The 12,896-nt window shown below is 37.0% G+C and overlaps 1 protein-coding gene across 1 annotated transcript in view; it reads left to right on the top strand.

Moving 5' to 3' along the window:
• SLC9C1 (solute carrier family 9, subfamily C (Na+-transporting carboxylic acid decarboxylase), member 1) overlaps positions 1 to 12,896 on the top strand; it is a 99,061-nt gene that overhangs the window by 27,698 nt on the left and 58,467 nt on the right. The window contains exons 9-11 of the mRNA XM_008573783.1: positions 6,913 to 6,994; positions 8,206 to 8,372; positions 10,050 to 10,175. Coding sequence (XP_008572005.1) covers positions 6,913 to 6,994; positions 8,206 to 8,372; positions 10,050 to 10,175 — 375 coding nt within the window. The remainder of the gene's footprint in view (positions 1 to 6,912; positions 6,995 to 8,205; positions 8,373 to 10,049; positions 10,176 to 12,896) is intronic.

Here is a 12,896-nt window from a genome sequence, read left to right as displayed (position 1 = left end):
GCACTCCCAAGTGGTGCACTGTAGCAGTGCGCCACCGGGCCGGCCCAGATATTTTCAAACCAGACATCTGACAAGCTTTCATATCTAGAATATATAAACAACTCTCAAAACTATGCAGTTAAAGAACAAATAGTCCAATGATCAGAATACATAAAGAGGCATTTCACTGAAGAGTACACATTGATGGCAAATAAGGATGAAAAGATGGTCAACAGTATTAGCCAGTGGGGAAATGCAAATTAAGACCATGGTAAGATATCATCTATCAGAAAGGTTAAAATAAAACATAATGACAACACCAAATGCTAGTGAGGATACAGAAAAACTGGGCCTCTCATACGTTGTTGGTAGAAATACAAAATGGCACAGTCACTCTGGAAAACCATTTGGCATTATTTCAAAAAAAAAAGCTATGCACACAGCTACCATACAGTCTAGCAATTCCTCTCCTAGGAATTTATCCCAGAGAAGTGAAAACTTAAATCTATTCAATCCTGCACATGACTTTTTATAGCAGTTTTGTTTATAATAACTCAAAACAGAAACAACTCAAATGTCATTCAACAGGGAAATGTTTAAAAACATTGTTGTACATCCGAACCATGGAATATTACTGAGTAATAAAAAGGACCAAATTATTGATACAAGTAACCACCTTGATGAATCTCCAGAGAATTACACCTAATGAAAAAGCTAATCTCAAATAAGAGTAAATACTATATGATTTCAATTATATAACATTCTTAATGACAAAATTATAGAAATGAAGAACAGATTAGAGGTTGTCAGTGGTTAACGAGGGGTGGTGGCAGGAGGGGGAGTGGGGTAGCTATAAAAGGCATGAGAAATCCTTATGGTAATAAAACTGCTCTGTACCTTTACTGTGTCAATGTCAATATCTTGGTTGTCATATTCTACTACCATTTGGGAAGATGTTACCATCAGGGTCAACTGGGTGAATGGCACACAAAATCTCTCTGTGTTTGTTAAAATTATATGTGAATCTACAATTATCCCAAAACAAAAAGGTTAAATTTCAAAAAAATAAAAATGAGAGAAAAGAGACAGAGACAGAGAGACAGAGAAACATAAAGAAAGAGATAAGAAACAAATTTCCAATGTCAATATTGAAAAGGGGAACACAGCCACAAATTATACAGTTATTAAAGGCATAACAAGTGGAAACTATGCACAAGTTTATGCCAAGAAATTCAGCACCTTAAATAAAATAAACTCCTGAAAAAAAAAAAAAAACTTATTCAAACAAGAACAGACAAGAAAAAACAGAAAATTGAAATAGCTTTATATCTGTTAAAGACATTGGAATATATAAATTAAAATGTTCTCACAGAGAAAGCTGGAAGCCCAGATAGTTTGACTGGTGAATTCTACCAAACATTTAAGGAATAAATAATATCAATGCTACACAAATTATTCTACAAAATAGAAAAATATAGAGCACTTCCTTATTCATTTTATGTGGCCAGTTATTTATACCAAACAACAACAAAGACATTACAAGAAAAATAAACTACTGGTAAAACATGATATAAAAATCATTAAAAAATATTTATCCAGCTCCAGTCAAGATGGCAGAATAGACAGTCCCCAGTATCACTCTCTCCCACAAATCAACCAATTTACAACTATAAAAATATAACAACAGCCAAGCTGGGGCCACTGGAGCTCAGGGGAAGAGGAGGAGTGACCTACAGAGTTCATGAAGTGGGGAGAAACCATGCTCAGAGCATTTTGGGCCTCAGCCACTTTAAGGCTGAAACTGCTGAGCACATGGAGCAGGAGCCACAAGAAGCCACAGCTGTGCCCTTTGGATGGAGTTGCTTGGAGGCGGTGGGGGAGAAGAGGGCCTTGGTGGCCCCCAGGACAGCAAGACCACTAATAGGGTTCCTTTGGACCCACACAGGAGTGGGGAGCCAGAACAGCTGAAAAAGGGGAGCCATTCAGAGGCCGGTGAGTCATCGCAAGGGACTGGTGTGGGGCCCATCCCATGTGAAGTTTTTAGACCACAGGCAGTGGGGGAGATGGGCCCACTGGGAGAACACTGGGACACAACAAGAACAGCCAATCTGTCCACCAATCAGCACAGGACCATGAAGAGGAAACTGGTCAGGAATGTAGAATTGCATGGGGTGCAGTTTGATGAAAAAACTCAGGCCCAGATCAGAGTTTCTAAACAACCCAGGTGCACCCAGTCTCTGGAGAGCCAGAAGTACCTGTAAGGTCAACCATTAAACCCTGAGCTGCACAAAAAGCCTTCCCAAGTGAAACAGCAGCAAAGCAGCAATTTAACTCAACAACACAGCTCAAGTACTGGTTCCCGCAGGAATTTTCCCCATTTTAGAAGTAAGCAAAGGACAAAAAATTAGTTCCAGCCCAGGCACACCACGCCAGCACCTTGGCACCTGCCCAGGGACCTGAGGCATGGATCCTGGGCTGGACCTCTCCCACAACCAGGTACACCACCAGCACCAAGGAGCATGCCAAAAACATCACCTCCATGTGGGTGGCCCACCCCAGCCACCACAATAACCAAGGCTGCTGTGAAAGTGGCTAGACGTCACAACCACCATGCAGATGGTCCACCAGCTACTGGAGTGCATCGACAAAAGGAGAGCCACCAGCAGAGACAAAGAAAAGAAGAGGATGTCTCTCTCTACAAAGCCCATTCCAGAGTGACAGAAGAAGCATCTGCTCTACGATAATATTGGGGGCTGATCACACCTCTCAGCATTGGACAGATCATCTAGGCAACAAATCAACAGAGTAAACATTACTGTTACAGAAGGAGAGAAGAAATCTAGGGTAATTAGAGCGGGCAGAGGGAGGGAGAGGGGGATGGGGTAAAATTAGACAAGGGGCATAAAGAATAAGTATGATTTGTAGCAGTATATATGCTAGTAATATTGATTTGATCAATATATCTCAATGTTGAACCCCCAAAATATGTATAATCACTTTTGATTCAATAAATTTTTAAAAAAATTTATCCAATAAAATCTAAATATATATATTTATATACATGTGATAATACATTATGACCAAGTGGGCTTTTTCTCAAATATGTACTGTTAGTTTAACTTTCAAAAAATAGTCAATATATTTCTCTACATTACCAAATAAAGGAGAAAACCCATATGATTATTTCAACACATGCAAAGCATTTGACAAAATTTAACCATTTATGAATAAAAATGAAAAACTTTCCATGAAATAGAATTTGAAGAAAACTACCTTAATCTTAGAGAACATTTATTTGGGTTAAAAAAAACAAACAAACAAATAAAAAGGAAGCTTAAGTGACACTTAATGGTAAAATACTGAATGCTTTCCCCCTAAGTTTGTGAAAAAGGTGAATATGTCTGCTCTCTACACTTCTGTGTAACACTGTACTCAATGTCTTATCCAGGGCAATAGGGAGTGAAAGGCATACGTATGTACCAAATAACCACTAGAACTAATAGTGAATTTAGCGAGATCACGAGATGCATGTTATTATACAAAACTAAATTGCATTTCTATATACTAACAGTAAACAATTTGAAAATGAAATAATAAATGACACAACAACAACATCAAAAATATGACCCAGAAATGAAAATAATAAAATATGTATGTATTGGTTATCTATGCCTGTGTAACAAATTTTCTCCAAACTTAGGGGCTTTAAACAAGAAACATTTATTATCTCAGTTTTTATGGGTCGGGAATATGGATACAGATTAACTGGGTGCCTCTGGTTCAATTTCTCTCATAAACTTTTTTTTTAGCATGCATGATGTCTTTATTTTAATGATTTACGTACTTCATTAAAGTGGGTGCACAGCCCTCCTCTTCACTTCTGCTCTTGCAGAACCTGTGTGGATGGAACATGACCAGACTGACAATCACGTTCCCGCCCCACTTTACCTGCCTCATGCTACACTCTCACTAGCCGTTAACGCCTCTCTCCTGCTGTGCCTGCAGCCTTCATTCTTGCAGGTGCTTCTTCCATCTTTCTCTCTTTAATTAGCAACCACTCACACTCTGCTCCTCACATTTCTAATAACCTCACTTCTGTACTTGCTCACATTATGTTCTGGGTTTTTTATACTTTTATTTTTATTTTAAATTTTTATTTATTATTAGCATATTCATTCTTACAAAATGCGATATTTCTTTACGCCCTTTGCCCAACCTATCACTTCCCAAACCTCCTCCCGACCTATCCCCCATCTCTAGCGTACTTGGGTTTGTTCTCTCCTTCTGAAAGTTCAACTTATTGTTGTGGTCTTTTCTTTCTTTCCTTCATTCCTTCCTTCTTCCCTCCTTCCCTTCCCTGCCTCCCCCTCTTCCTTCCTTCTTAACAACCAGTTATAAGCATAAATTGGGGGTGCAGCCATCAAAAGGCTCAACTGAGGCTGGAGAATCTGCTTCCAAACTCACTTGTTTCTTTTCAGGCAGGATTCGGTTCTTTTCAGGCAGTTGAAATAAGGGCCTCAGTTTTTTGCTGGCTCTTGGCCAAAAGCCTCCCTCAGTTCCCTGTCACTTGGGTCTCTTTGTACCAGTTCACGATATGGTAGCTGGCTTCTCTCAGAACGAGCAAGCAAGAGATCTACAAAAAGCAAGCCTACAAAGCGGAAGCCACAGTCTTTTTAAAACCTAATTTTGAAAGTGAAGTCCCATTACTTCTGCATGTTCTATTTATTAGAAGTGAGTAAATAAGTCCAGTCCACATTCAAATAGACTAAATATCAAGAGATGGATACCTTTGGGAGCCAACTTACAGGCTTCTTTCCATAATGTGCAAAACTTGTGCACTGAAAACTACAAGACATTATTGAGAGAAATTTTTAAAGACCTAAATAAATGGAAATATACACCATGTTCATAAATTGGAAGACTCAAGATCATCAAGACATGACTATATTCAAAACAATTTCAATCCCAGCAGATATGTTTTAGAAATAGATAAGCCAAATCTAAAACTTATATAAAAATACAAGAGACTTAGAATAAACATAACAATTTTGAAAAAAAGAACAAAGTTTGAGGACTTATAATACCTGATATCAGGACTTACAATAAAGATACAGTAACTAAGTTGGTAAAATATTAGCATAAGAATAGAAAAATAGATAAGTGGAATATAATAGAGACCAAAAAAGACTCACATTTATGTGGTGAATTGATTTTTGACAAAGATGCCAAAGCAGTTTAATGGAGGAAAGGATAATCTTTCTGACAAACGGTGCTGAACAACTGGAGATTTCTTTAGAAAAAAGAAAGTGAACTTCCATTTTTATCTCACATCGTACATTAAACTAAAAGCAGTTTAATGGAGGAAAGGATAATCTTTCTGACAAACGGTGCTGAACAACTGGAGATTACTTTAGAAAAAAGAAAGTGAACTTCCATTTTTATCTCACATCGTACATTAAACTGATTTGAGATGGATCATAGGCTTAAATATAAAACCAATTCTCTAAAACTCCTGGAAGAAAACGTAAGAGAATACCTTTGTGGCCTTGGGATAGACAGAGGTTTCCTGGGATTTAAAATAATAACTGGACTTCATCAACATTAAAAACTTTTATTTATCAAAAGGTAGCTTTATGGAAATGAATAGGTAAGCCACAGACTGGGTGAAAATATTCACATTATATGTATCTGACAATGCACTTCTATCTGAATAGTTTTTAATTTATACGATTTCACAATAAGAGGAAAACAACCCAATTTTTTAAATGGCCAAAAGAGTTACACAGGCATTTCAAAAGGAAAGTTGTAAACTAATAAGCATGTTAAAAATACTTGGTATCATTACTCCAGGGAAATGCAAATTAAAACCACAGTGAGATACATAATACATGAGTCAATTGATATGAAGGTTTTAGAATTGGCAATCCTTATTTATAGAAATAAAAATTAGAATAGTAGTTGCCTTTCATGGGGTGGAAGATTGATTGGGAAGGAGTACTAAATACATTTTTGAGGATATGACAATATTCCACATCTTTATAGGACTGAGGGTTACCTGGGTTGTATGCACTATCATAAATCATCAAATGATACATAAGAACATTTCAATGAATGTAGATTATACCTCAGATTTTCTAATTACCAATGCTTGGGTTGCACCCTTAAAGAATTAAATCTTATTCAGTGGGGGCAACCTGGGCACCAAATGATTCTAATGTACACGATTGAAAGTCTCCAGTGCGGTTTTATGCTCTTTCCCTGACCTCCATCTGTGGCCACAGAACAGAGGACTGGCTAGGGGTTTAATGTAAGTTCTGGAAGTTAGGATTCCATATATCACCAGAAGTGTGTAGTCTCTGATTAAAAAGTGTTAATCTACTTGTCTATGGAGACTGACTTGGAGTATAAAGTGGAGAAGGAAATCAAGTGGCACCAAAGACACTCCTGAAAATGAAAATGTGCCAGAGAGGCAAAGTAGGAGGCAGATAAAACATAGCAAGGCCTCTGAGTATTTTTCTTTCTTAGATGTGGAGAATTGTTTAACACAGATTGCTGGTGATGTTGAGCAGAGAATTGTGTGGCTATGCCCAGGCAGGTATGCATAGTGGATAAGGGTTGATACAGAAAGTATAGGTGTATTCTCAGGAATCAAGAAATGCAGCAATGGAATTTAAGAACAATTATTCTTTCCCAATGTCTCTATGACTATATGTTTACTTGTCAAACCATGTGTCCTAACTTGGGTTTGGTTCCAAAACATAGACAAAGTACATTCAGGAACGTAGAGAAGAGAGAATCCCTGAACATCTGAATTCCTCTCCTGCCATGAGCCTCTACTACCATAGTGCAACCTAACTTAATTTACACTGGTAAATATAGAATATATTATATGAAATCGTCATAAATACTTACTTTGTTTTTTTTCAATTCTAGATATTGTTTCATGGAGTATTAGTATGCTTAATTACCCTGACTGTCAATAGATTTATTTTACCAACGGCAGTAACTAAACTAGGTGAGCCCTACTAATTACTATTCTGGGTAAAGAGAAAAATATTCTAAATATGCTAAAGAAGTGCTAATAATAAAGAAAAATTCATATAAATACAAAGCAGTGGTGTCTAATTGAAAAAGAAATTGAATATGTAAAGGCATGTTAATGGTTTAGACCAATAAGCTTATTTATTTAAAAAGAGTACTTATTTACATGAGCCCAGTGTAACTAAAATAATACTACAAGTTTATCCAATTATTCAACAAAATTTTACTAAGAGCCTTACACTGAAGTAAGGAGAAACAAATAGTAAACAAATCAGATAAAGTAAAATCAGAGAGTCGTACATGCATCAAAGTAAACAAACTACATATGAAATAAAATAGAGAATACAATGGTGCTAAATTCCTGAGGAAGCTATAAACTGGGCATATTCAAGGACAGAAGGAAGGCGTGAGGAGTTGGAACTTTAGAGAGTAATGCAAATAATTCAACATATGTGCTTAACTGGCTCATGGGATCATGGAAACTAAGTCCCAAAATCTCCAGTCCAGAGGCTTGAAAACCAAAAGAGCCAGTGGTCTAAGTTCCAGTTAAGTCCAAAGGCAGGAGAAAACCAATGTCCCAGCTCAAAGACCATCAGGCAGAGAGAGTGAATTCCCTCTTGCTCAGCCTTTTATTCTATTCAGGTCTTTAATAGATTGGATGAGGCCCACTGACATTGGGGAGGACAATCCGGTTTACTCAATTTAAATATTAATCTCATTCGGAAACACCCTCACAGACACACCCAAAATAAAGGTTAGCCAAATATCAGGCCACCCTGTGGCCCAATCAAGTTGACACATAAAATTAACCATCACACTTCTGTTGCTCTGTTTCCTCATTTATCAAACTGGGAAAAAGACTGACCACAAATGGTGGTCGAGATAACCAAAAGACTCAATAAATGCAAAATGCTGAAACATGTTTTCCTAGCATATAGTAAGCATTCAATAAATATTAGATATTACTATTATTATTATCATATACCTCAGCTTTTGTGAGGAGTATGAAAGTAGAAAAATTTGAAATTGTTAGAATTCCCATCATTAAACAATTTATGTTGAATCTTTATTTAGTGTTTTTAAAAATGCTTAGTGACAATAAGTTAAGAACAAAAGGAAGCTCTACAATGCATATCAAAATGGTGCTGTTTCTACTATTTTAAAAATGTGCTCTTTGTATCAAAGGTCTTCGTGATGTCACATCAACAAAATATAAATCAGTTTATTATACATTTCAACACTTTCAAGAGCTAACCAAATCTACAGCTTCCGCACTCAAATTTGACAAAGATCTTGCTAATGCTGACTGGAGCATGGTTGAGAAAGCAATTACACTCCAAAACCCATATGCTGTAAGCAAGTAATATCTTTTGTTTATTCCTTCAAAGTAGATATTGTGCTTAAGTAAGTATAAATATTAATTCACAATTTTTAGTATTTGTAATTGACAGAGAAGTTGTATTGATAACTCCTTATTTACTATAACAGTAAGGAGGGGATCTTAAGGTATTTTCTGATCACCATGGGGGAAAGTATAAGTCACAACCCCTTTGGGTATATAGAAAATATAGTTGTAAACTCAAAAGCAGGGAGCAGTGTACTGCAGCTGCCTTTAAAAGATATCATTAAAAAAAAGAGAGTGAGCCTTAGAAAATGCCTAGTTTTTCATCAGATTGAGGGTAGGCAGGGGCGTTTGTTCATTCAAATATTCAGCATTTTTTTAGGCTATTATATATCCTAACACTTGCTAGACCCTAATTTATGGTTAACTTTTTTAATGTAAAATATAATTCAAAGCCAGTATCATAAGTTTAGCTGTGGGCGAGATGTCACCTCTTGCTTCTGAGATATGTTTTAGAATCTCTGTGGTCAGACTTACTCATTTACGAGTTCTCAGCACACCAATCAGTCATGGTTTCCATAAGGAGAAATAGTAAAAGTTGTTATGGGATCTTCTCAAAGCTGCTGCTGTTTTTCCATGTCCTACATCACGTCCAGTTTTCATTGCAATATTTTTCTGCATCACACAATATGAGGGAACAACTTCTAGGAGTGCAGAAGCAAGGTAATTTAGTCTCTATGAAATAGAATTCCCCCCCAATCCATTTCATATCCATTAACCAGTGTTTGAAGCTCCAGATGGATACTCAGAACCAAGCCCTGTGCCTGTAGAAATGCTGCCAGGATTTCTGTATGGGAAAAGTACCAAGGTTTCTCTAATAGTTCCCAATATCTGGCTGTAGCCTTTTGCTGACCTATCTGCATAAGAATCATTTGGAAAACTTATAAAGAATACTGATTGAATTCCCAGCACCTACCGTGGAGATTCTGATGTGGGTGGACTGAGCACGATTCCCGAAATGTGTTTTTAATCCACTACCCAGCCGACTGTAATGTGGAGTCGTTGGGGCCACTATTATGGTACTTGATCTGTTTCAGAAGACAGATGATCAACAGCCACATTCTTCTCTTTACAATACAGACATGAGAGATATTCTAGTGTTACACATAGAGCACTGGCCTTGGACTCAGAAAATCTGAGTTTATATCCTAGCTTTGTCACTTAATAAATAGCTTTGTGATCTTGAGGAAATCACTTATTTTCTCTCAGCTTCAGTTTTTCTCATCTGTAATTATCCATATTCACAACTCCTTAACAGATGTTCACATTCTATTCTACCTTAAGTAATTAGTTTAAAGCAGAGATTGTCTAACTTTCACTGCAGCAGAATCATCAAATAGGTTTGTGAAAACACAGATTGCTGCCCACACCTCCCAACTCTGATTCCAAGTGGGGTCTGAGAATGTACATGTATAATGTATAATATAATTTCTTCCCCCCAAAACTGGTCATTATTTTATCTTCTACATAACTGAACAAATGATGAGGATCTGAACACTTTTTCTGTATCTATCAGATTATCTATCATTTTTCAAACCAAATTAGTATGAAAATTGCTTAAGGTTTATGCTAAACCATATGTTAATATTCATGTGTTAGTTTTGTTTTTTATTTGTATTTTACTTAGTTGAACCAAGAAGAAACAACAGAACATCAGAAAGTACGATGTCCAGACTGTAACAAGGAAATAGATGAGACCCTTAACATTGAAGCAATGGAGTTGTCCAACAGACGTCTCATGTCAGCACAAATAGTTAGTACTGTATCATACTCTTTTAAAATTGTTTTGGGCCTAAAATTATACTGAAAACTTTCTCCCATGCTAATGAATCTCATTACATTCACCTGCATAACTTAATAGATTTTTTTTTTTTTTTACAAAGGCAAAGGGAAGTTTGATATTGTGTTAGGAATCAGCTTGACTGCAAAAGAAAGGAAGGGAAGGAAAGGAAAGGGAAAAAAGGAAAGAAGAAAGGAAGGAAGGAAGGAAAAAAACAAACAAGAAATCCAGTTAAATTAGCTTAAGTAAAAGGTGTTTTATTATGAAGTATTGGAAATTTCACAGATCCCAACGGCAGGAATTACAACTGTACTCAGCCTTCAGATGTGTTAGGCAATCAGTTCCACAACACTGCCCATCTCTGGGTCCAAGCCAGATTTTTATGGAAGGATACCACCAAATACTCTAACAACTTCTGGTAGTGAGTATCGTGCTTTCATTCAAATCTTGACAGCCTTCAGATGTGTTAGGCAATCAGTTCCACAACACTGCCCATCTCTGGGTCCAAGCCAGTTTTTTATGGAAGGATACCACCAAATACTCTAACAACTTCTGGTAGTGAGTATCGTGCTTTCATTCAAATCTTGGGTATAAATTAGGGCAGCATATATAGGACTCTGTGGGAAATTGCTAACATAGCCTAGTTTTTGTCTGTCCAGGTCAGGATCTTGACTATTTTCCATGACTCACCCTCTCAAATGTTCATGCTGGGCCTTCCTCATTGCATATGGAGCTGTCATGCATTTCTCAGCTATTCCAGCCATACAGGATTCCAAGCACTTTTAATTGTTCAGCTTAACTTGGGAAATAGGAGATCCGTAGGGTATAATTTTTCACTCATCAGAAATAGTCCTAGCAAACAAGTGGAGTCTCAAAGGAAGCTTTTTCAAGGAGCTAAATAACTTCTTTAGGCAATTGAGGCAGTGTCATGAAGGATGAAACTTATGCATACATGGTACTTTGTTCCACCAGCAGATTTTCCACTTGTCCTACCAAATTAGGTATTGCCACCTGCAGGGCAATAATTTCCTCCCACGAAGCTAAATTAACACAGTGGAGAATATTCCTTCTTGCTCTATCATTTCTTCTAAATCTGATGCTCCAGGGGCCAAGGATCTGTGAAGTAAATGAACAGAAGCCAGTCGTCAGTTTCCCTTGGGAACCCCCCCCCGTGAGCAGTTTCTGAAGCAAAGGCAAAGGAGCAGCCTGTCTGAATGTGCCCATCCAGCAGGAATGATAAAAACAACAACAAAAAAAGTCAGTCAAAAAGAAACATGGAACAGGATAGACAAACATCAATAGAGTAGGGACAGTCTGGGTTAACTGTGGCTAAGTTCGAACAGCCAAATGTGGCTTCTTTAAGTTGCAACAATTGCTCCCTTGGATTAGGAAAGCAGAAAGGTGGACTGTGCAAAAATTAGTCTCTGTCAAAAATGTAATAGAATAACCAAAAGTACATGCAACCTGCTATATAATTTAGGAAATATAAATTGCATTTCCATTTTTTTCTGCAAAAGTCCCATAAAACATTATCAGTGAGAGAGAAAATGAAAATAAGAGAGATTATGGAATAATACTGTGGAAATATCAACTACCAGAACATTGACATAATCTATGTCTATCTAAATATTCTACTTATGCTAAATATTACCCTAATTAGTGTGTAAAATAGACTATTTTCAGACTACCTCTCAAAATGTTCATGCTTAGTCTTCCCCATTGCATATGGAGCTACCAACCACTTTTCGATAAAATCACACTATTTTCAGCCCAGCTCCTGAAAGCTCACACCTCAGAGTTCATATTTTTTCACCTTAGACTTGATCAGCTTCACTATGTGTTTTCCCTTTGATGCCTTTGCCCTGCTACTCAGATTTATGCAGACGTACATTTTGATCTTTCTCGTTGTTCACTTGACTTCTCCAAATAGTTCTGCTTCTCCATCTAAGTAATGTACTTGCTAGGTTTTGTAATAACCCTTCTAGCTGGACTTGTGATCCAAGGATCTCCCACTGCCCCCACCACAATCCTATCCCCCACCCCATACCTAGTACCACACATACTTCGTGCATGTACACACACACACACACACACACACAGGCGCACACACTATTTTCCCAACCTTAAAAAAAACCAACAAAACTACATGGTATGTCTTTTGCCTTGCTGATCTGTTTGTACATTGTGTCTTTGAATTTTTCTTTTTAACAGAGTTCATCTCTCTCCTAGGCAATCTAGTAAACCTAGGTCGTATTTGAGATTAAAGACTGTGATTTATTAATCTGCATATCTTCAGTGAATAGCACAATGTGCAGTACATAGTAGGTGCTCAATTATTGTTTGCTCAACTAATTAATCTGAGCCTCTTTGGACTATTTAGTGTTTATTGTAAGTACTAATAGTTGGTCTATTTTGGCATCTCAGTTTTTCTCTTCTTCAACACCTCTCTTGCTACTAAAGTTTGCTTTCCTTTTCTTTCCTCTCTTTTCTTTTCCTTTCCTTTCTTTTCCTTTTCTTTCTTCTTTCTTTTTCCTTTGTCGGTCTGCTTTTCTTTCTTCCTTTCCTTCTTTCGTATTAAGAATAAATATTATCCTTTCTGTCTGTCTGTTAAGCCAACTTTTTTTTTTTTTTTTAAAAAAAAGATGACCGGTAAGGGGATCTTAACCCTTGGCTTGGGGTTGTCAGCACCACGCT

Source organism: Galeopterus variegatus, unplaced genomic scaffold, assembly GCF_000696425.1.
Source record: "Galeopterus variegatus unplaced genomic scaffold, G_variegatus-3.0.2 Scaffold963, whole genome shotgun sequence".
Taxonomy (NCBI): domain Eukaryota; kingdom Metazoa; phylum Chordata; class Mammalia; order Dermoptera; family Cynocephalidae; genus Galeopterus; species Galeopterus variegatus.
The sequence above is the reverse complement of the archived record's forward strand: the minus strand, read 5'-3'. Positions and strand labels throughout refer to the sequence as shown.